General features: G+C 36.6%; 2 protein-coding genes across 2 annotated transcripts; both read left to right on the top strand.

Annotated features, from left to right (window-relative positions):
* LOC109156986 (putative late blight resistance protein homolog R1A-3) lies at positions 1-18339 on the top strand. The gene is made up of 3 exons (XM_019304871.1): positions 1-4; positions 17463-18135; positions 18253-18339. Exons 2-3 carry the CDS (start codon positions 17725-17727, stop codon positions 18265-18267), a joined length of 426 nt encoding a protein of 141 aa, XP_019160416.1. The 5' UTR covers positions 1-4; positions 17463-17724; the 3' UTR covers positions 18268-18339.
* On the top strand, positions 15412-22596 carry LOC109157536 (disease resistance protein RPP13-like). The gene is made up of 2 exons (XM_019305395.1): positions 15412-17034; positions 22579-22596. The coding sequence occupies exons 1-2, from the start codon at positions 15439-15441 to the stop codon at positions 22594-22596; spliced, it is 1614 nt and encodes a 537-aa protein (XP_019160940.1). The 5' UTR covers positions 15412-15438.
* Positions 22597-24766: the final 2170 nt, after the last annotated feature.

The following is a 24766-nucleotide window of genomic DNA, read 5'->3' as shown; positions in this document are numbered from 1 at the left end:
CTGGGTTAGGGATATTTATTGTGCTCATCTTTATCTGCCGTGCCTGTTTGTAAACTGTATATGCTTGGTATAATTGTTGTGTGTGCTTAGCTCTATCTGTTGAGTCTATCCCCGTTTTAAAAGCTAGAGTCTCGTAGGATATATCTTCATGCTTCAAAATGGTTTTCGTATATCTATATATATCTCTATATGTAATGTATTTCAACGCATTGGAGTGGGTTACCAGCATCTCTCGCTGAACAGATATATTTGGCTTTCAGGCACTGATGAGTAGACACCGGAGCGCGCTAGAGATTCGAGGCATGGTGTAGATAGTTTCCCTTTCGGCCTGCGTGCCATTTACATTATTACGGAATTTAGTTAGTTAGCCTGTGCATCTGAGTTCTCCAGCTCAGGTGTGGCATAGCACCCCGTACCTTCATGTTTAACAATGCTCTGTTTGAGATTTAATAAGAGAATACCTTTATTATATAAGTCTTTAAAAGTTTTAAAATTTCGGGGTGTTACAAAATACTATTGAAATCAAGGAAGGCATCAAAAGAGGCGAAATCAGTGTCATATTCCCCCTATCCAAAATCAAAGCCTCCACCTCCTCCAATATCCCTTTCCACGCCATTTTCATCTCAAAACCCAGCAAAGGAATCACCACATCAGCCCTCTCTTCTTGCAACAAAAAATGACATTAAGAAGGCAATAAGAAGGGGAGACACGTTTAACTTACTTTTCATTCATAAGCTTACCACTGATCTTGATTCTTCTCTTGTGTTACACTCTGAATCTTGTTTTCGTAATGCCTCTATTGATGAATTGCTTGCTGATTTTTCAGATTTATTCCCTAAAGAGATGCCAAAAGGATTGCCACCACTTAGAGGGATTGAGCATCAAATCGACTTTGTCCCTGGATCTACCTTGCCAAACCGACCAGCCTACAAAACCAATCCCGTGGAAGCAAAGGAAATCCAGAAACAGGTTGAAGAGCTTCTTGAAATTGGACATATTCGAGAAAGCTTGAGTCCGTGTGCCGTTCCAGTGCTCATTGTCCCAAAAAAAGACGGTTTCTACAGAAAGTTTGTTCGTGATTTCAGCTCCATAGCAGCCCCTATGCATGAGTTGATTAAGAAAGACACCATCTTCAAATGGGGGCCTAAACAGGAACAAGCTTTTGCTACATTGAAAGAGAAACTCACCACCGCTCCTGTTCTAGTTTTGCCTTGTTTTGATAAAACTTTTGAACTAGAATGTGATGCTTCTGGCATTGGAATTGGTGCTGTACTGATGCAGGATAAACGCCCCATTGCCTATTTTAGTGAGAAGTTGGGTGGCGCAACACTCAACTATCCCACATATGATAAAGAACTTTATGCCATTATAAGAGCCTTGGAAACTTGGCAACATTATTTATGGTTTAAAGACTTTATTTTACACACTGATCATGAAGCCTTAAAACATTTGAAAGGCCAAGGTAAGTTGAATAAGAGACATGCTAAATGGCTCGAGTTCATTGAAGCTTTTCCTTATAAAATTGCCTACAAGAAAGGTACGGAAAACAAAGTGGCTGATGCTTTATCTAGGAGATATACTTTACTTGCTACTTTACATGCTAAGTTTCTTGGTTTTGATTTCATTAAGTCTCTCTATGCTAGTGATTCAGTGTTTGGCGAGATCTACACCTCTTGTGTACGATCTCCTTTGGAAAAGTTTTACTTGTCAGATGGGTTTTTGTTTAAGGAAAATAAAGTGTGCATTCCTAATTGTTCCTTGCGTGTGAGTTTGATCACTGAATCACATGGAGGTGGTCTTATGGGACACTTCGGTATTTCTAAAACCTATGATGCGTTGCATGAACACTTCTATTGGCCTAGAATGAAAAAAGACGTTGAGACTTTTGTGAATAATTGTACTACATGTCACCATGCTAAGTCCAAATCACTTCCCCAAGGGCTTTACACACCACTTTCTGTTCCTAGCGGCCCGTGGCTTGATATTTCTATGGATTTTGTTCTAGGGTTACCTATGAGTTCTAAGAGAAAAGATTCTATTTTTGTTGTAGTTGATCGTTTTAGTAAGATGGCTAGATTTATTGCTTGCACCAAAACTGATGATGCAACTCATATTGCTAATATTTTCTTTGCTGAGATTGTTAAATTGCATGGCATCCCTAAGACTATTGTTTCTGATAGAGATTCTAAATTTCTTAGCCACTTTTGGCGTGTTCTGTGGGCTAAAATTGGGACTAAGTTGCTATTTTCTACTACTTGTCATCCTCAAACTGATGGACAAACAGAAGTAGTTAATAAAACCTTATCCCAATTACTTAGAAGTGTGATCTCTAAAAATCTAAAATCATGGGAAGAATGTTTGCCTCATGTTGAATTCGCTTATAATCGTGCAATACATTCAACCACTAACATGTCTCCTTTTGAAGTTGTGTATGGTTTCAATCCGTTATCTCCTATAGACTTACTTGCTTTGCCTTACAATCCGCAGGATAGCTTAGATGGAGAAGAACGTGCCAAGAAGATCAAGGAGATACATGTTAAAGTCAAAGAACAAATTGAGAAAAGGAACGAACAAATAGCTGCTCGAGTGAACAAGAGAAGGAAAAAGATCACATTCGAGCCTGGAGATTGGGTGTGGATTCACTTGCGCAAAGACCATTTTCCCCGCGAAAGAAAGTCAAAGCTAAACCAACGTGGAGATGGCCCATTTCAAGTTATATCACGGATTGGAGATAACGCATATAAGGTTGATCTTAGAGGAAAATACAATGTCTCTTCTACTTTCAATGTTTCAAACTTGTCTCCATATGATTGCACAGATTCGAGGACGAATCATTTTCAAGAAGGGGAGGATAATGCAACCCAAACTACTGAAGATCCATTAAGAGTACCAGTTGGGCCAATCACAAGGTCTAAGTCCAAACAATTAAGACAACTCTTTATTGGATATGTTCAAAAATGGTGGAAATCCAATTCAAGCCCAATTGCAAATGATGGCGAAGAACTCAAGGCTTTTTATAATTGTTTAAGTGCTGATTTTGGTGATTAAATTAGGCCCAAATCAGCCCTATTATTTTTGGTCATCATTAATTTAAATTGTTTGGCATAAAAGAGAAAACACTAGTTGTATTTAGAAAGGATTCCTTAAATCCTTTTCTAAATAAAACTCTATTTACTTGTTTTCTAGATTAGGTTTAGGACTCTTTTTCCCATTGTATTTATATTACAATGCTGCCCTATACCTATAAATAGGGCACATCCATATCAGTTTTGGGCAGACTTTAATTCAATAAAATTCTTAAATTTTTCTTTACACTTGTGTAAGAAACCTTATAGCTAATTGTGGACTCAATTAGTGGCTAGTCGTGGACTCGACTAGCAAATTGATTCGTGGACTCGAATCAATCTTACTTTCTTCAACCCTAGATTTAGGTTCGTGGACTCGTTCTTGAATCGAAGGAAACTAGATCCGACTCTAGTTGATTGAAGATTGCATCATCGAGGTACTTGAAGCTACAATGGGATTCTTCCAAGTCTTTGAGGATTCGAGACAAAGGGTTTCTCGTGAGGTTTAAGGTATTTCGATCCATCTCTATCTTTACATTGAGAGCAATTCTTGGGACAATACTCATCTTATTTGAATCTTGGACTAGGTTCATATCAAGATCTCTATCAAAAAGTTCTCTGATTCTTCACTTGGTTTACTTGACTTGAAGCTTTGGCTGAAGGGCCTCCGGAATGCGGCTTGTTCTTCAAAGAAGGGCTTTGTTGCTTGATCTTCGTTGAAGGGCCTCCGGAATGCGGCTTGTTCTTCAAAGAAGGGCTTTGTTGCTTGATCTTCGTTGAAGGGCCTCCGGTCTTTAGTTGGCTTGATCTTCAGTCCACTTTAGCTTAGCTTGAATGGTTGAAATATTTGATCTTCAATTCACCTAGCTTGACTTGATCTTCAATCCTTTGGCATCAGAGCTTCTCTTCAATTCTTCAAGTGTTCTTCGTCTTCAATTGTGTTTTTAGAATGTGAAATGAGAGCTCTATTTATAGGAGAAAGTCTAACTAAAATCCCTCAACAAACTCCCTAATTATTTATTAAATTAAATTAATTAATTATATAATAAAATAAACCTGGCCAAAATCAAGTCTTGGTTCACTATTCTATTATCTAATTCAAATTCAAATTAAATTATAATTATCTAATTCAAATATAATAAAATTATATTATATTTATGATAGGGGTATCCCGATCGGCCTGGGCCCTACCCAACCGGTGCACCTTCGCCTCTTTCCTCCTCGTTTTACAGATCACAAGTCGGGATTCTTAGGAGAAACCGGGTCGATTCCCGACCGGTCCTTGCCCGATCGACATGTTCAGTTCCCGACCGAGGGACCTTGGGCAACAAGCTGAAGAGGGACACGTGTCGGCACTTGGCGGGGACAACCAGACGCCCGAGAGGATAACACGTGTCTGGCTACGCTCGGGCTGGCCGGAAAGCCCGGATTATGTCTCCAGCGCCGCGGCTATAAATACCCCCATTGCGACAGTGTGAGGATCTTTCGGACGATCGATAGACTATTATCAGAGCATCCCGACCGCATTCAGTCGGTACCCGAGCAGTCATTTAGATTGTACTTAGGACCTTTCACTCGATCAATAAAAGTCTTACTTGCTTTACTTGATCGTACTTGTGTTATTTACTGCTTACGTGGCAATTAGCACTATCAATTTAAATATAATTATAATTGAAATTCAAATATGAAGTGGGCTTGGACCAATTAATTCAATAGTCCAAACAAAATTTTATCAATCGTTATACCCTGCACCACGGTGCACAGTGCACTGTGCACTGTGCGTCCAGCTCCTCCCAAAACGACGTCGTTTTAAGAGGCGCGGTAGGAAGTTGACATGATTATGTATATTTGTTTATACAATTATGTATATTTTTTATTATGTACATTTTTTATACAATTATGTACATTTGTTTTATACAATTATGTACATCCGAATTAGGAAATTTTTGTTTATTATGTTAAGAGTTGATGTGTATTATGTTAAAAGTTTATGTTTATTATGTATTATATTAGATTATATGTATTATCTTTTAAAAAAGAGTATGTGTATTTTGTTATATAATTATGTACATTCATGTATACAATTTTGTGTATTCTAGTATAACATTATGTACATTTTTGAACATGAGATTTTTTTTAAGGAAAATAAACTGCCAAACACTGGGTAGCGAAATTTCAAAAAAAAAATAAAAATTGAAACGACGTTGTTTTGCATCTGGGCGCACAATGCAACGCTCGCCGTGGTGCAGGATATAAATTGCCAAATTTAATTGGACTAATTTAATCAATTTAATTTCTATGATCCAATTAATTAAATTGGCCCAATAACAATTTTATCAGTCCACTTGTTGGGATCAAATTTTCTGTGTCTACAAATTGCCCCCTCGAGACTTGCCGGGACATGCTATTTGATGTACTTGGAGCAAGAAACTCTCAAAATTTAACAAATGGTCCATTATAGTGCCTCTAAACTCCATGAGCCCAAATGCATGCTTGGATATTTCATGATCCAAAATCAAATAATCCAATTGGTGTAATGCGTTCTGTGAGCCTAGCTATAAACTTGAATATTTCATGAGCCCAAGTCAAATATTCCAATTGGTGAGCCCAAGCCATCTGATCTTCTAAGCCTTCTCAAATAATCACTAGGAATGATTAATGAGCCTGGTCAATACTTCACCAGGATACGTCTGTGCGTGAGTCCTACCTCTAACCAAGCTCACTGTAACCATTTCACATTTTCATCCAAGATTCCAGCGGCATAACTGATTCCATCGGAAATTTCATCTCAATCTTATTAGATTGTAGAGTCCAACTCCAGCCGCAACTCTTCACCGGGCACTATAAATACCTACCTCAACTCACCAATCCCTACAAACACAAAGGGAAACTGAGGAAGAAATGAGGAGCTAATCACTGGAACTCTGCCATTCAATAAGGTATATTCTCCTCTTCTCCTTTATATATATTGTCTCCTATACACAGAAACGATGATACATACCACCTTTGAACTGCCGCCGTGGAACGAGAGGCTCACCATCTCGTGGAACAACCATCGATTGCGGAACCTTTGCCTTGACGCGAGCGTGAGTTTCCACCATGGATACAGCCGAGCATAACTTGAGGACATCGCGGGTTCACTGGAGCTGCTAGAGTTCTCCGCTGGAGGCCGTCGATTTTATTTTTTTTTGCAGAAGTCGCCAGAGGCCGCCGGAAATTTTCGCAGAAGTCGCCGGAGACCGCTACTGCTAGAGGATTACCGCTGACAGTGTTGATGCTCGCTGGAGTTTTTATTTTCCTTTTTTTTTTTTGAATGTCGCTGGAGGTTCGTTGCTGCTCTTGCCGGAGGCCGCCGCTGGAAGAGGTTATCGCCCAACTTTGACGCTGCTCAGCCTTGTGGGTCGCGGACTGCGGGCAGGTGTTGCTAGAGCTCTTCGCCAGGGACCGCCACTATTGGACTGCGCAACCCCTGGCCGGAGACCGTTCCTCGCTGTCAACACTACATGCGGCGATTTATTGTTTTACTGCCGGGAAACTCGCGTCGCCGGGAATTTTCGCAGAAATCGCCAGAATGTAGCGTTGCACCGTTGACACTGTTGGAGGTGGAACACATCAAACGCTGTTGCTCTACTATTGACGCCGATGTTCAGTCTCTCGCCGGAGATCGCCGCTGCCGGACGTTGACCGCTGCGCCCCACTGCAGACAGAGCTGAAGGAGAAAGAGACGAAGGAAGCTACTGCATCGCTTTTTATCTTCTTCTTTCAAGGCAATGGAACTTAAGCTAAATGGAGTGAGATGACAGCACACTGCCCAATGTGATGATAATGATGACAACCCATTGTGACAGCTGCTCCCATTCACTTTCGTTTTTTTTCTTCCTTCTTTTTTTATTTTCCTTGTTTACGTTTTTTTTTTTTTTTTTGCTTTCCCTTTGTTTCTTTTGTATTTTTTTTTGTTTCGTTTTTGCTTTTGTCATTTTCTTCATTTTGTATTTTTTTCTTTTTTTTTTTTCTTTGTTTTGTCTTTTTCCTTGATTTTCTTTTTCTGTTTCGTTCCCTTCCTTTCACTTTTTTTTTTCAATATTTTAATAATAACATAACAATAAGGGAAAATTGTAAAAAATGCTCCTCTATAATATGCCAATTATCAATGTCACTCCTGAATTATGAGTGGTGTAAATGTTGCCCCTCAATTATCAAAACGGTGCACATATAGCCCCACCCGTAACGGACATGTGGTTCCCCGTTAGTGTACGATACCGTTAAGTCGGAGTAAATATGAAATTTAGTTGTTTTTTCCCTCCCTCGATTCAATTACCAGCGATGGACAGCGGTGGGGAACCACAGGTCCGTTACGGGAGGGGCTATATGCAGGGCCGTATTTTAAGTTTTTGTGGCCCTGTTCTGGTAAATAAATGTGGCCCCTACTAAAATCACAATTTTAAAACCAATACATGCAAGTTTCGAACTCTTGACCTCCAAGTTAAAATATAATAAATACATATTTTTACCATCTCTTCCTAGAACCTTTTAAGTTTAATTGAAAACTTTTAATTTTTATTTCTAAACTACCTAGGTAAAAATTAAATATTGTACCTCTAAAATTTTGGGCCCCTCTAAAATTGGGGGCCCTGTGCGGTAGCCCTGCTTGCACAGCCTAAAATCCGGCCCTGGCTATATGTGTAACATTTTGATAATTGAGGGGCAACATTTACACCACTCATAATTCAGGAGTGACATTGATAATTGGCATATTATAAAGGGGCATTTTTTACAATTTTCCCTAACAATAACAACAACAACAGCAACAGCAATAATAATAATAATAATAATAATAATAATAATAATAATAATAATAATACCCACACTTCTTGCCACCCCACTTTTTCGAATTTGGTATAATTTTAGCACAAATGGTTTAACAGGACTAAAGAGCCTGGTGATATACAACAATCATAGCAATTAATCCACCGCATTTGACAACTGGACCCCTGAGCACGAAAGAGAAGTTCAAAGAAATTCATGACCAACAATTGAAACTCTTTTTACACATGCTCAACAATAACTCATGCCACACAAGCTGTCGTTCCATTAGCTCGTTTTTTCATTATAGCTTTGAATTTGTATTGTTGCTTCGCTTTAGCTCGTTCCTTTATTGGATTGTTAAAGCATACTTCTCTTGCATTTTAATATCCATGGATACTAAAATGAACCATGAAAACTACCCATATACTTTCTCCTTGGAAGATTTAAATGAGATATGAACACAGAAAATTCTGGACAGATTCGTGCCTTCACTTTCCCTCGAATTTTGACCCTTCAACAGTCATATTCAAGCTTAGGTGTCTTCATGAAAGTAGTAGCTCTGTAAGTTATCTTTCCAACAATACCTAGATCACCTCAATCGGACTATTATAGACCGAGACGTGATCAAAATGACAAACAATGACCAATTGTTGCGGGAATGCATGCTTTGACAATTATTTTCCATTCCAAGACTTGCAACGCTTCTTAGACTTGTTCTTCTCCTTTTCATGCCAATAATTAACGTGTGCTTGAATAGAATCACTATCTTGGACGAAAATATAAAAATTTTGTTATGACTGAACTTAGATAATAAAATTTCTAAGCTGCCTACGTACTCCTGCAAAGGAGATCAAGTCAAACGTAGTTCAAAGGACCATAGGTAAGGCCGTTCACAGTTTAAACTCATGCAGGCCAGGAGTTTACCGTACACAGTTTAAGCTCGTGCGGGTAAAGAGCGTCTATGACTTGGCCCACCCATAGACAAGCGAGTTGCATTAACAGTTTAACCACGTGCTGCATTTTTGGTGGACTTTCATTTTATCAAAGTACCATGGCCATGTGATCGCCCTCCAACTCTTGTGGTGCCTTTACATCTTGACCATCTTGATATGTTGCATAATTTGATGCCATACTTTCTTCATTTTCTTCTTGAATAGAAGTGTGCACCATAGTCTTTGGTTGAACCTTTAAAACTTCGCCACATGAAATATTGATAGCGGCTTCTCGTCTCATACGAGAAGGGATTGCACTCTTGATTTTCTTTGATAATTCTACCCCCGGAGAGGATTTGGTATGCTTCTTAATGATCAGGACAGGTCCGAGTCTCTGATGCGCAGACTTTCTCTTGGCTTCCTTAGGATTTGACCCCAACCTGTCAAAGACTGATTGACGTGACTCCACCTATCCAATCCTATCAAAAACAGATTGTTTCTTGTCTTGACTTTTCTCCTCAATGGTAATGTGATTACTTGCAGCTCGATTTATGAATATCTTCACGGGTTTTGGTGGAACATACCCCAACCCCTTGTGCGAATGAACGCTTTGTTGTTTTGAAATCCCTTTGCCACCTGTTTCCGGGATAAGCTTCCCCAACCTTTGCGGCTCCTTAGGATCATAACCAGATTTGGCTAGGAGTTTATAAGCATTTGGGTCAAAGCCCCTAGCGCAATGCATGGACAACACTTGATTTGTTCTACCATTGTTTCCTTCTTCAAGCGACTCCTCCGTGTGGGCCTTAAGCGTGTCAATCCTTGTAAGAGGAAAGACAAGTTCCTTGCTTGGTTGATGCTCCTCAACGACTTGTTTCCCTTTCCACTTTGGCTCAAGAGGTGCATGATCAACTCCACTTTCGTCAATCTCTTCCACAACAATTTGCTTCTTCATATAGAATTTCGCATCAGCGAAATAGGACTCAGCTTCGGTGAATGGGCTCCGGTCGGTGACCACCTTTTCCACAACTCCATTTTCATCGTACATAAAGCATTGATGCCATGAAGATGGAATGGCCCCATTCTCGTGTATCCATGTCCGTCCTAGCAGCAATCTATAAGATGTCTTTGCATCTATAACATGACATAGTGTGCTTGAACTTAGTTTTCCAACCGTCAGATCAAGTCGAATGATAACCAACGCTTTTTGTCCCCCTTGATTAAATCCTTGGATCATTAGGCGGCTTTGGGTAAGATCATCTATAGAAATACCAAGGTCTTTCAAAGCTCGCAACGACAAGATATTGACAGCTGACCCTTGATCAATTAGAATCCTTTTAAGTTTCTTCTCACATGCATAGCCCTCAACAAACAATGGGTGATTATGAGGTATACCACCAAGCAGCAAATCTTCATCACTGAATGTGATCTCAGCAGAATAAGAGGTAGCCTTATACATTTGAACTTCCTCGCTTTTGTCTTCCATATGGGACGAGCATCCTCCCGTTTCAACTAGCGCCTCATTGGTGTTCAAACACGAGCTAGATACGCTTACCTTTTTCAAGTCAAACCCCTTTGGCATGTATTGAGCCAATGTCATAGGGGTTTGTGGTTTGTTAATGTGTTCCTTCACCTCTAGCTTGTAGATAGGACCTTTGGACGGATCCTTCTCAACCCACTTCCGTGTCACTTGTCTTGGCGATCTCACCACCTTCTTATGCTTCTTACAGGTAACAGTTACCCAATCACTCTTAGAGGTATCATCAACTTGTTGAAACTTCACTTGAGCAACTTGCTTAACGATGAACGGGAGTGGACGCTTTTGTTCTTTCTTTCCCACAGAATCTTCCTTAAGAAGTGGAGCGAACCTTCCAAGTGATATCGTGACTTGATTTGTACTTGCAGTAGCATCGGCAAGTTCTATCTTTCCATTTCGAGCCAACTCCATGACTCTATCCTTGAAAACAAAACACTTTTCAATCGGATAGCTTATGAGACGATGATACTTGCAATAATTTGGGTCTTCAACTTTGGAAGCTTCCTCGGGACGCTTAATTTCTGGCAACTCAATCAACTTTTAGCAGCTCATCAAACATAGGGGCGGCATCTGACTCTAGGAATGGGTATTGTTTTTCTTGTCTCTCCTCTATAGTCATTATCCTCCTTGCGCTTGGTGGATTGTAAGACGGCCTTGGCTTTGGGGCTTCAGCTGTCTTAGTGAAAACTTTAATAGCTCTAGCTTTGACATTCATCGTTTCTCCTTTTTCTTGCTTTGAAAAAGGTTTGCCCCCTTTCTTAAAATCTTGATTTATGTTATCCTTTGGAGAGCTCGGCATATTGAACACACTCAATCCACCACCAACTGCAATATTTAGTTCCATGTCATGAGCTCGGCTAGAAAGTTCCACGAATGTTTTGGGTTTAATCCCTTGCAAGATATAAGAAAGCTCAAACCGCATTCCTTGAATACACATGTCGATAGTAGCACATTGTGATATCCTCTCTTGACAATTTAAGTACGCATTTCTCCACCTTTCGATGTATTCAACAGAAGGCTCTCCTTTCCATTGGCTGGTAGTTGTGAGCTCCAAAAAGCTGACCGTTCTTGTTGTGCTGTAGAAACGATCCAGAAATTCACGTTCCATGTCGTGCCAACTATCGATACAGCTTGGCTCAAGATCAGTGTACCAGTCAAAAGCCGTTCCTTTCAACGAGCAAACAAATTGCTTCACTAGGTAGTCCCCTATGTCCCAGCTTCATTGCAGGTTTCCACGAAATGGGTTATGTGTTGTCGAGGATTCCCCCTTCCCATCAAATTGTTGGAATTTAGGTGGCTGATACCCAGACGGCCCTTAGCTCCTCGATCCTTTGAGTGTAAGGCTTGGCATAAGTATAAGAGCGTTGTCCTACCTCGAGCTTCTCTTTAATAGCTCCAATGACGTTGTCATTTAGTTGCTCCACAGGAATCGTGCCCCCGAAAATTGGAACGCTCTTCTTAGCAAGTGATGGGCGGGATGCTCCTTCCTCCATCCCTGCAATGAGCCTATCGCCATGGGGTGGTAACTCTACATCAATCTCTTTTATTTGAGTTTGGGGCTGCTTCCCAGAAGCTCGACTCATTTCGCCGTTCCTCATGCTCTCTACCTTTTCAGCTAGGTCATTTATCCTCCTATCTTGGTTATGAAGAAGCGTCGTCACACCCTCGAGAGATTTGGTGATGTTTGCTAGCTGCTCCTCCACCGAAGCTGCGTTGGTTGTCATTGCAGGCATGACTGTGCAGACGCGAGTCCATTTCGGTGTTTTTTTCCACAAAGGTGATGATTGGGGTATGGGGGATAAGCTTCCACTGCTAGCAGTTCCTGTTGAAGGAGTAAGCGAAGGATTTCCACTTCTTGTAGCTTTATTTGAGGGAGTAGGAATCTTGCCACCAGTAGTCCCCGTTGTAGAAGATGAACCCTCGTCACGTGTAGCTTTCCTTGAAGCGATAGACTTGCTTTCGATCCTTCGGATGATATTACGCACCATGCTCTGAATTTCAGCCACTTTCACTCCCATGTTCCTTGCTCGACTCCGAGTCATTGCACCTTGCATCTCGCGACTATCATCGGAACTGGCCACGGACGATGCTTTGGAGCGGGTAGCTTGAGCGTAAGTCATCTTGGATGTGGGAATTCTTGATGCCATTTGGATTCTTGTGAAGAGATGTCCCACTGGGCATGCCAAAATCTATGAACAAGAAAAAGTTGTACAGTATATATTCAAATTTCAAAATTGCGCGAGTACAAGATCTCTATCAAAAAGTCCTCTGATTCTTCACTTAGTTTACTTGACTTGAAGCTTTGGCTGAAGGGCCTCCAGAATGCGGATTGTTCTTCAAAGAAGGGCTTTGTTGCTTGATCTTCGTTGAAGGGCCTCCGGTCTTTAGTTGGCTTGATCTTCAGTCCACTTTAGCTTAGCTTGAATGGTTGAAATATTTGATCTTCAATCCATCTAGCTTGACTTGATCTTCAATCCTTTGGCTTCAGAGCTTCTCTTCAATTCTTCAAGTGTTCTTCGTCTTCAATTGTGTCTTTTAGAATGTGAAATGAGGGCTCTATTTATAGGAGAAAGTCTAACCAAAATCCCTCAACAAACTCCCTAATTATTTATTAAATTAAATTAATTAATTATCTAATAAAATGAACCTTGCCAAAATCATGTCTATGTTCACTACTCTATCATCTAATTCAAATTCAAATTAAATTATAATTATTTAATTCAAATATAATAAAATTATATTATATTTAAATATAATTATAATTCAAATTCAAATATGAAGTGGGTTTGGACCAATTAATTCAATAGTCCAAATCAAATTTAATTGGACTAATTAAATCAATTTAATTTTTATGGTTCAATTAATTAAATTGGCCCAATAACAATTTTAACAACAACCCAATAATAATTTGTAATTTTATCAGTCTACTTATCGGGATCAAATTTTTTATACACACCTGCTTTAAAAGAATAGAAGCAGCAATTCTGTCGAATAGTTGCCCCGAAGAATTTCTAGAGAACGGCAATTATTACAACAAGGATAAACTGAGAGCTACATCTGGTCTATCATTGTCTCTATTACCATTCGAATCTATAGTTATAAATTATTGCAAGCTTAAAGTCTGGCAACAAATTTGAAAAAGTACTCAGTAGTAGGGATGACCAGTAATACATAGCTTCTGAAAGAAGTACTCGGACTATTGCTTCTGAAAAAACACGAAATCCATGAAGCGTGGATCAGCCAAGAGGAATATTAGATGCCAAAAAATAATACATATGCATTTAATTAATTTAGAATTAGATGTCTATAATGTCTTTATTTTAAAAATTTATTCATTATAAAAAATTTAAAAAGAGATATAATTTCATTAGTTATATTATCTTTATTTTCTACCATTCAAAGATTCCTTACCTTCAAATTTATTAATTTATTATATTCACTACATTGTCCATTATCATTTTTTTTTTACATATGTTATATATATTTAGGAAAAATTGTAAAAAATGCCCCTCTATAATATGTCAATTATCAATGTCAACTCTGAATTATGAGTGGTGTAAATGTTGCCCCTCAATATAATTATCAAAATGGTGCATATATAGCCCCTCCTGTAACGGACATGTGGTTCCCCGTTAGTGTACGACATCGTTAAATCGGAGTAAATATGTAACGATGTCGTACACTAACGGGGAACCACATGTCCGTTACAGGAGGGGCTACATGTGCACCGTTTTGATAATTGAGGGGCAACATTTACACCACTCATAATTCAGGGATGACATTGATAATTGACATATTATAGAGGGGCATTTTTTACAATTTTCCCATATATTTATTTACCAAGTATTTTATACAAACATAATAAATATTAATATTTTATTCAATATTTTCACATGATAACCTACGATACACATCTCACAACACATGAAACATGTAGGGGGAAAACTAGCACTACTAAATATCAATAGGTGCTTGTAAGATAAAGAGTTCATAGTACAATTAAGATCACAGTCATATACACAGCAAAACAAATCTAAAGCTTCCTACACTATAATCTCATTGCAATGTATCCCTCTATGCCACCAGTAACCCAATTGCAAATGACACACTACAAATAAATAAATAAATAAAAAAAAAAAAAAAAAAAAAAAAGGACATGTACTGAAGATGAATATAATGATAATGCTACCCAAAATAGAATTAAGAAGAATTAGAGAAATTTAAATCAAAAGTAGTATTTATTTAGACTAAGTATTTAGACTAGCGTTATTACAAAGTTGCAAACATTTATTTTAGTTACAATTATAATCAATCTATCATATATTATCTTGCATTTATATAATTTAAATTACCACTTTAAATAAACTAATTCAACATTTATTTACCTATACATGAACATCTTCCGTATAATATTGCATTGATATACTTTGAAATACTTATTTAAAAACAATTATTGGACATTATCACATTCGCGCGCATAAAAAAAAACTAGTACGAATATAAACACAAACGCTAAAGCAAAATTAGAAGCCCTACTAAAAAAAAAAAAAAAAAGCCAAATTAATTATAATTTAGGTAATTAAAATTTAAAAATTTTCCTCCAATAATAATATATAAATATATACAATAAAATCTTTCAAATCTGATTTTATTTATTTATTTATTTTCACATATCATCTTGAACCTTTCAAATCTCATTTTGTATATAATTAAAGTTGTTTGTTTTCGTAATGGGCGGGGGTCGCAATAATTATTTCTTGAAGTTGTGACTTAGTTGTCCTCCATCATCTGATTTAGATGTCCTTGGCTTTGGATGATCACATGCAGAATAAAATAAACAATATATAGAGAGAGATTTGCGCTGTAAGATTCCCAGTTAACATTAAACAATATATACGATGTTGTCATTATCTAACGTTAATCTTTACAAGTTGCAGAGTTTTTTACATAAAATACTGCCCTCTTGCAATTAAAAATGCTTTTCGTCTTGCAATTATGGCACTTAGAGCCATAAGGCAATTCCCAGTTGATGATAATTAATTACTATACGACGTAATTATCATACTAAGTGAGAAGAAGATCAGAAAGCAAATTCAATTCAATGGCTTGTGTAGCTGTAAACTCTCTTGTGAGAACTATTGAGCTTGAGTTCTTGCAACCTCAACCTCGTCCAATCGTACTACAAAAGCAACTCATCCCTGGCAATGAAGACTTGCTCCAATCTCTCCTCCAGAAGCTTGATGATCTGATAGAGCGGTTCGATGAGAACAGAATGGATGGTATTCAAGCCATTAAAGACTTGGAAACTAAGCTCAGAGATGTAGCTTTCAGAGTAGAAGATGAAATTGAATTTCAAATTAAAGATGTTTATGTTGCAGAAGAAGACGTCTTCGGAATTGAAGATATTTTTGCGGAGCGACCACAAGGGGAAACTACTGATGCCCAAAGAAGTTGGCATTCTCTCAAACTTGGTTGTATTTTGGAAGAAGCAATAAGAGACATTGATGCCATCCACAATGAGTTGTCCAAAGTGAAGGAGTACCAGCGTGTGAAAGCCAACTCGCATGGAAGGAAAACAAGTACACTTGCAGCAGCAGCAGCTTCCACCAGATGTGATGGAGTTGTCATGATGGGGGCTTCACACTCCCAGCCCCAGGACAATATAGTAATGGTGGGGAAAAACAATGAGTTCCAAATTGTAAAGAAGATGTTAATTCAGCATTCATCAAGGCAACGGGAAATTGTCTCCATCAATGGTATGGGAGGCATTGGCAAAACAACGTTAGCCAGACGAGTTTATGAAGATTCATCAATTGCCTTCCACTTTGACAAGCGAGCTTGGGTTGTTGCATCACAATATCATAATAAGTTACAAATGCTCACAGATCTTCTTAAATCAATAGGGGTTGTAGTGGATAGCAGCACTCAAGAGGATGAGCTAGCTGATCAACTATACAAATATCTGTTGCATCAAAGATATTTTGTTGTGATAGATGACATTTGGAGCGTTGATGCTTGGGATTCTATCAAAGCTTGCTTTTCAGATAACGCAAATGGCAGTCGAGTATTGTTGACTACTCGCTTTGCAAATGTGGCTACTAGTATCGGCTCTAATAATGACTTTTCTCATCAAGCACAATTGTTAGATCAAACTGAGAGTTGGAATTTATTCGGTGAAAAGGTAAGCAAATTTGGTTATGCTGAGTTTGAGGCGATTGGGAGACCCATCCTTAAGAAATGCAAAGGTTTGCCTCTGGCAATTGTTGTTGCTGCAGGTTTATTTTCCAAACTTCATACACTAGATGAGTGGAAGAATGTTGCAAAAACTCTAAATTCATCTACAACAACAACAATTGATGAAGAATGCTCAAGGATACTCTCATCGAGTTATAATCACTTGCGTCACAGTTTGAAGGCTTGTTTTTTATATTTGAGCATATTTCCAGAAGATGAAGATATCCATGTTAAAGAGATTGTAAAGTTATGGATTGCTGAAGGACTTGTAAAGGCAGATGATGAGGATATGAGCTTTGATGCGGTGGCTAGAAGGCACATTCAAGAATTAAAGGATCGGAACCTAATTCTTGTAAAGAAACAAAGTATTTGTGGAAGAAGAGTAAAGACATTTAGAATGCATGATTTAGTGCATTCTTTTTGTGTGAGTGAAGCTAAAAAGGAAAACCTTCTGCATTATGTTGTCTATGGAAATGAGTCCAGTCCTCCTCCTAAATACTTCCGATGGGTAAGCATCCAATCAAGTGGGTTTATTGAACAAACATTATATTCTTCTCTAAAAAACTGTCGATCCATCTTCGTTTTTTACGGACTAAATATATCTTTAAATTCGACATTTGGCGGCCTAATAAGAGTAGTCTATAATATTCGCTATAAAATGGCGTATCTTGTCCATATGAGATGCCTATTATGGTCACGGCCGCAAGTGTGGAAGGACCTTAGGATTTGGAATTCATGGGAAGAATATCCATTTTGTAGTTGGAATCTTCAAACGCTTGTAGATAAAAGTAGTGATAAAATGAGCTTCAGCTTTTTAGAGTTCCCAAAACAGAGCTTCAGCTTTTCAGAGTTGCCACAACTACAACATTTGCATAGTTACAGAGGTTTGAGTGATCTTCCCATATTTTTTCATCAAAACTTGAAGAGCATTCGTGGGTTGAGTCCTGATCAATGCACAAAAGAATTATTTACAAATATTCCACACCTAAAGAAGGTAGAGATTTTATGTGAACATGATTGGAGTGCTGATTTCATTAATAACCTTGCCTATTCACACCAGCTCCAAAATCTGCATCTTCTTGGTACATTATTAGGGCCTCAGTGGGTGTTTTCAAAAAGAAATATTAACCACCTTCTTTGCTTGAAAAACCTTATGAAGTTGAGGATTACGGGTTTTACATTTGAGTGGAAGGCAATTAATATTCTTAGCAAGTTGCCTAAACTTGAGGTGTTAAGACTAACAGCTTGGAAGTGCATTGGTGAGGAGTGGAAACTATTGGAGGAGGAGAATTTCAATCATTTAATTTATTTGAAAATTGCTTTCGTTGATCTAAAGCATTGGGAAGCAACTGCCTATCATTTCCCAAATCTTAAGCGCCTAGTTCTTAAAGGGTGTCGGGAATTGGTAAAGATCCCAGCTGACTTTGCAGAAATTCTAAATTTGAAGTCAATCGAATTGACTAAGTGTCTTTGTTCTGCGGTGGATTCTGCAAAGGAAATTCAAGAACAGCAACATGAGTGTGGAAATGATAATATGGTTGTCATTGAGAAAAATACTTTAGTGGTGAGTCTCTCTCCATTATTCTTTCTCTATTGCCTTTTTTATGTCACTCCACTTTTTCTCCAGACATGATTTAGTTTCACCATGTCCTAATAATTTCTTTTCAATGATTCATGACAGCCTCGCTACAGATGATGATGAACTAGAGCTATATAGTTGAATAAAAGCAAAAAAATAAAAAAAATAAAAGGTATGTTTACAGTCAACCTATATATATATATATATATATATGTAGCAAAAAGACTGATTGAAAGGCATCTGAGTGTGTGATATTTGGGCATTTGAATTCTTCCTATATGTATGTGTTACTTGTATACTCAGTTGTTGAATGTTCATGTGCACTCTCATATTTCTGTAAGTGTTTAAACTTCAAATATTGTATTTTAGTGGTTCGAACCTTCAAAATCTGCTGTCTACTTCTCAGGCAATATTTTTTTATTAACTTTTCTTAAATAGCTTTCTCTTTCACATTTGCTATGACAGCATATTATATGACATACAGCTGCCATCTGTATATATAGTGTTACACATTCTCTGTTTGATCACCATATATTTTTCATATATAGTCATCTGAATTTAGTTATCTTGAACAAGTAAATGTCTCTTTTCCTGCAAATGAGTGTTTAAATGATAAGAAATTTTTGTCAAGTATATGGAATTAGATGTCAGTTTCACTGAGAATTTCAGTCATGACATGTATTTAAGTTATATAATCTGAAATTCATAAGAATGATTTATAATTAATTTTTTGTCACATTTTCTAATACCACTGATGAAATACTTAGTATCAAGCTACCTTAATAGACCAACCCATCCATATATATAGCTAAATCAATAGGTCTACTGAAGCAATCAATACCCAGGGGCCGAATAATCCATAATCACTCTTATTTGATAAATACTGGACAATATTTAATGCTTGTAAAACACTATCACAGCTACAACTAATGCAACAATCAAGGCATGCATTGATTTCAATTCCTATCTATGAATGCCTCATATTTTAACAAGGTTGTAGTGTTCAACATCATATATATATATATATAGAGCCGGTTCTTGTGCGGGTGAATGCCTCAGGTGCGATTGTGCGGTTTAATCTGAGCTATTCATCTCACTTAAATCAACGTTCAAGATTACCAAAATTAAAAAATAAAAAAATAAAAAAAATAAAAAAAATAACGCGGTTGTAATTTTGTAATTTTTGCATTTAGGTCAAAATTAAGGTGAGTGGTTTTGTGATTAATGTGCGTGAGTTTTGTGTATAAAGTGCGTGAGTCTTGTACGTAAGGTGCGTGAGTTTTGTGCTTAAGGTGCGTGGGTTTGTGGTTAATGTGAGTTGTTGTTAAAACTTAAAGTGTGGGCTTTTATGTTTAAGGTGCGTGATATTTGTTCTTAATATGCGTAGAGTTTGTGCTTAATGTGCGTGGGGTTTGTGCTTAAGGTGCGTGGGGTTAGTGATGAATGTCAGTAGTTGTTAAAACTTAAAGTGTGGGCTTTTGTGCTTAAGGTGCGTGAGATGTGTTCTTAATATGCGTGGAGTTTGTGCTTAATGTGCGTAAGGTTTGTGCTTAAGGTGCGTGGGTTAGTGATTAAGATCTGTAAGTTAATACTTAAAGTTCGTCAATTTAATGCTTAATGTGCGTGAGGTTTGTGCTTAATGTGCGTAGGTTTTGTACTTAATGTGCGTGGGTTTGTGCTTAAAGACATTTTAAAATCTTAAGAGTGTGAGTTTTGTGCTCAATGTGCTTTGCTCTGTGCTTAATGTGCGTGATTTTTGTACTTAAGGTGAGTGATTTGTGTTCTTAAGGTGCTTTATTTGTGGACTTAAGGTGCGTGGTGATTTGTGTATTTAAGGTGCGCAATGTTAATGCTCAAGGTGCGTCCAACCACACAACCGCACAGGAAGCATCAAGCCATCAACCGCCTGAACCCTTCCCTATATATATATATATATATATATATATATATATATATATATATATATATATATATAACATAATAAGTCTCAATGAATGTTATATCCTTGATTTATGTCCCTCTTTTTATATGCTAATAAAGGTATACATATTACTTTAAATGTTTTACACTTCAATGTTATTAGACAAAATTATCCCTACTATATTCTTGTTAGACGAAACTACCCTTACACCGTTACTTTTTAATTCAACGTTGATGACTCCATCATTATTACTATGCGCTTATATTTATCATATCTTCTTCCTATTCTTTAATTATAATTTTATTAAAATCATTATATAATTAATTTAATGCTTGATTATTATATTTTAATTAAATTTCTATGAATGGTAAATCATATATGTGTGTATAAAATACATATATTATTTGTGTATATATAATTCGAATTATAATTTAATTATTTGTATTTATCAATGTTTTAATATTGGGCATGAACTTTCGCGCATCGTGCGTACAAAATGCTAGTATATATATATATATATATATATATATATATATATATATATATATATATATATATATATATATATATATATATATATATATATATATACATATACATATATACATATAGATTTGTATTCAAATGAGGACAAGTATATTATAGAGGACTGTGAGGACAGATGTAGTGTGTGCCATTAGCCAGTATGTTGTGTGCATGACCGAATGAAGTCGTGTGCCACAGTTTGTATGTCGCGTGCTAGTTTTGTTAATTTATAGAGCCTGGGTTCGAAACCTGATGTTTACATTTATTCTTGTGTGCCATTATGTATTAAGTTGTGTGCCTGGTATTAGTTTGTTGTGTGCCCATTATTTGTCCTCACAGTCCTCTATATATTGTTGTCCTCATTTGAACTCAGCAGCTATATGGTTGGGAAATAATTAATGTTATAATTAATTACCAACATTATTATTATTACTAGCTATAAATATAAAATAGCCACAACATCTTTTACTATTAAAAAAAAAAAAAAGCACAACATTTGAAAAATAAAATAGTTATTTTTTTTTCTCGCCCATAACAAAGGATTACATTTATTGAATTATTAAATGTTATGATATTAGGATTAGGGATTCCAAAGCATTTGGGAGGATGTAAATCATGGTGACTCAACTGCTCACTGCGCACTCAACTAAACATGAACAATTATTAAATGTTATGATATTAGGATTAGGGATTCCAAAACGTTTGGGAGGATGTAAATCATGGTGACTCAACTGCTCACTGCGCACTCAACTAAACATGAACAATTATTATAATTTCCGTTGGTGAAACTCGATCCCTAGTTATTCTTCTAAAGTTTCACCTCTATGACCAGTTGAGCTACCCAAAGTATTTGAATATGTACATAATTAGAGATTATATTAACCATACAAAATTTTAATTATAATTTTGTATTCTATAAAAATAATAAATACTTGACCAATGGAAGCTCAAAAATATTATTATATTAAACAATTTAAAATATTTTTTTTTATTTTTTTTATTTATATTTATAATAACATAAATTTTTCCCCGTGCATCGCGCGGGTGAATTACTAGTTAAGAGTAATACCTCTAGGGATGGCAATGTGCCCATGGGGACGGGGACGGGGAAATCCGGCCCCGCCCCGTCCCCATCTTGCTCGGTGGACGTACAACTCATTCTACATTCAAAATACCAATTGACGGAGATAATAAGTATGTCTACAATATTGGAAACGAACTGCAGAAGCTACCTTATTAAAAAAAATGTAGATTGATTATTTGAGATGAAACGTCTATGGCTAACCGTCGGGCTATTGAAAGCATTGATACAACGCTTAGAGATATTATGAAAACGGATCAAAAATTTTTGGAGGAAAAGTGGTTGTTTTTTTAGGTGATTTTTGACAAACATTGCCCGTTATTAGATATGGGAAGAAAGAAGATTTCATTGAAGCAAGTTGGGTTAAATCCACATCAATTTGGCTAAACATCCAACGAGGATCCGAATTTTTGTGACTACTTGATGAAGATTGAAAATGGAACTGAACTATTCATAGGTCGAGACAAGATTGAGATTCCATCTTCATTTATTATTCCATGTACAAATGATGATAGTTCTCTTGATGCTTTATTTCAATCTGTATATCTTGACTTAACATATTTCAAAACTGATCCTTATTCATTAATGAGCATAGCCATCTTAACAACTAAGAATGAGATTATAGATGAAATTAATTTTATCTTAATACATAGATTCTTAGGAGAAACTGAGAAAGTAAACCTTAATCTATAGATTCCCACGAGAAAGTAAGTGCTATGTTAGTTTTAATAAGAGAACTCATAAACTTTTAGGGTAGTGTGTTTCACATGTTTTAAAACAGTGATCAAGTATTCTATTATTTGCACTGAGTATCCGGTTCTTTATACAAGACTTAAGTTCTTAACAAGTCATACACAAGTTATTGAAATTCTTTTGGAGTTGAAGAACCTTAAAATAGGAGGTCGATAGTAAAAAATAATGCTGCGAAAATGATTTCAATATAAGAATTGAAGGAGAATATGATGTGAATTCCTATTTTAGTCCTCTAATAATAAAGAGTTTTTGGATTTTTCGTCAAGTTGAGACAAAAATTTAACATCGGAGACCAAACTCTTCACTTTGTTTATAACTGGGGGAAAAAATAGATACAATCATAATTACACTACTGAATTAGACTTTGTATAAATCAAGAACTAAAGATCCAATTTTCTAAAAAAATTAACAAAAAAGTGTCAAATTGGCCCCCTAAGTCGAGTGGATAGTGCAATTGGGTTCCATAAGTGAAAAAATCTTCATTTAGGTCCCCCTAAGTCGAGTGGATAATGCAATTGGGTCCCATAAGTGAAAAAAGCTTCATTCAGGTCCCCTAAACCTGTAAAATAGTTCAATACGGACTTGTTTATCAGGTTAAATGCATACGGTGTTGACACGTGTCTTTATTTTATTTTTTATTAAAAATATTATTTATTATAAATTAATTAAAATAATAATAATAATAATAATAATTAAAAAGAATTATAAAAAATTAAAAAAAATTAAAAAAAATAAAAAAACAGTCGTGGCCGTCCGGCCACGGCTGCTTAAGGAAGACGGCCATGATCGTCTTCTAGATCTGGACGAGGGCTACGGCCTTCACCATCGCCCTCGTTCCGGCCACGGCTATCCTTGAAGAAGGAAGACAGCCACCGGCTGTCCGGCGTGGACAGCCAGTGGCTGTTTTTTTTTTTTTTTAATCTAATTATTATTATTTTAATTAATTTATAATAAATAATATTTTTAATTAAAAAAAAAAAAAAAAAAAAAAGACGCGTGTCAACACTGTATGTATTTAGCCTGATAAACAAGTCAATTTGGACTTAATTGAACAATTTTACCGGTTTAGAGGACCTGAATGAAGTTTTTTTCACTTAGATGACCCAATTACACTATTTACTCGACTTAGGGGATCAATTTGACACTTTTTCCAAAAATGAAAGATTAAATTAAATGGGCTAACGTGAAGCTAGATGGGCCCTCATTTCCAATAGCCGTTGCCCTAAAACATGGCAATTTATATCTTACACCACGGCGCGTGTTGCATTGTGCGCCCAGATGCAAAACAACGTCGTTTTAATTTTTTTTTTTTTTTGAAATTTTCCGCCCCAGTGTATGGCAGTTAATTTTTTTTTTTTTTTAAAAACCCTATTCAAAAATGTACATAATGTTATACTAGAATACACATAATTGTATACATGAATGTACATAATTATTTAACAAAATATACATACTCTTTTTAAAAGATAATACACATAATCTAACATAATACATAATAAACATAAACTTTTAACATAATACACACAAATTTTCTGATTCGGATGTACATAATTGTATAAAAAGAATGTACATAATTGTATAAAAAATGTACATAACTGTATGAACAAATATACATAATTGTATGAACAAATATACATAATCACAGCAACTTCCTATCGCGCCTCCCAAAACGACCCCAAAACGACGTCGTTTTGGGAGCCGCGCGGCGCACAGTGCTACGCGCGCCGTGGTGTAGGGTATAACGATTGCTAAAACATTTTCTGTTTTCTCCGCCGTCTGTAATCTTTTTCAAATTTTCACCTAGAGAAAATTTCAATTTTGGTCATATGACTATAGGGGTCTTGTTAATTTCAGTCCCTGACTTTCAAAAGTGTCAATTTAGTACCTTAACTATGCAATTTTTGTCAATTTTAGTCACTCCAGCCAAATTTCGCCGGAAAAATTTTAATGGTTAAAATAATAAGGGTATTTTGGTCGTTTCACGCCTCTTTTCTTCTTCTCCGGCGAGTCCATCTCTTTCTCTCCCGTTTTCGGCATTCTTTCTCTCTCTAAACCCTATCTTTAATATCATCAAGCCTCATTTCGCCATCATCGTAGTTCATTGCATTCACCGAAAACGGGAGAGGAAGGGATGGACTCGCCTGGGAAGAAAAAAATAGACGTGAAATGATCAAAATACTCTCATTATTTTAACAATTAAAATTTTCCGGCAAAATTTGTCCGGCAATTTGACCAGAGTGACCAAAATTGAAAAAAATTGCATAGTTAAGGTACTAAATTGACACTTTTAAAAGTCAATGACTGAAATTAACAAGACCCTCATAGTCACATGACCA

This window comes from Ipomoea nil, unplaced genomic scaffold (genome assembly GCF_001879475.1).
Source record: "Ipomoea nil cultivar Tokyo-kokei standard unplaced genomic scaffold, Asagao_1.1 scaffold0298, whole genome shotgun sequence".
NCBI classification, from domain to species: Eukaryota; Viridiplantae; Streptophyta; class Magnoliopsida; order Solanales; family Convolvulaceae; genus Ipomoea; species Ipomoea nil.
Note: the sequence above shows the minus strand (reverse complement) of the source record. Positions and strands in the feature narration are given on the sequence as shown.

What these genes read in the sequence shown, in the direction of transcription:
- LOC109157536 (XM_019305395.1), top strand. Translation starts at nt 15,439, where the DNA reads ATGGCTTGTGTAGCTGTAAACTCTCTTGTGAGAACTATTGAGCTTGAG.
- LOC109156986 (XM_019304871.1), top strand. Translation starts at nt 17,725, where the DNA reads ATGAAGTTGAGGATTACGGGTTTTACATTTGAGTGGAAGGCAATTAAT.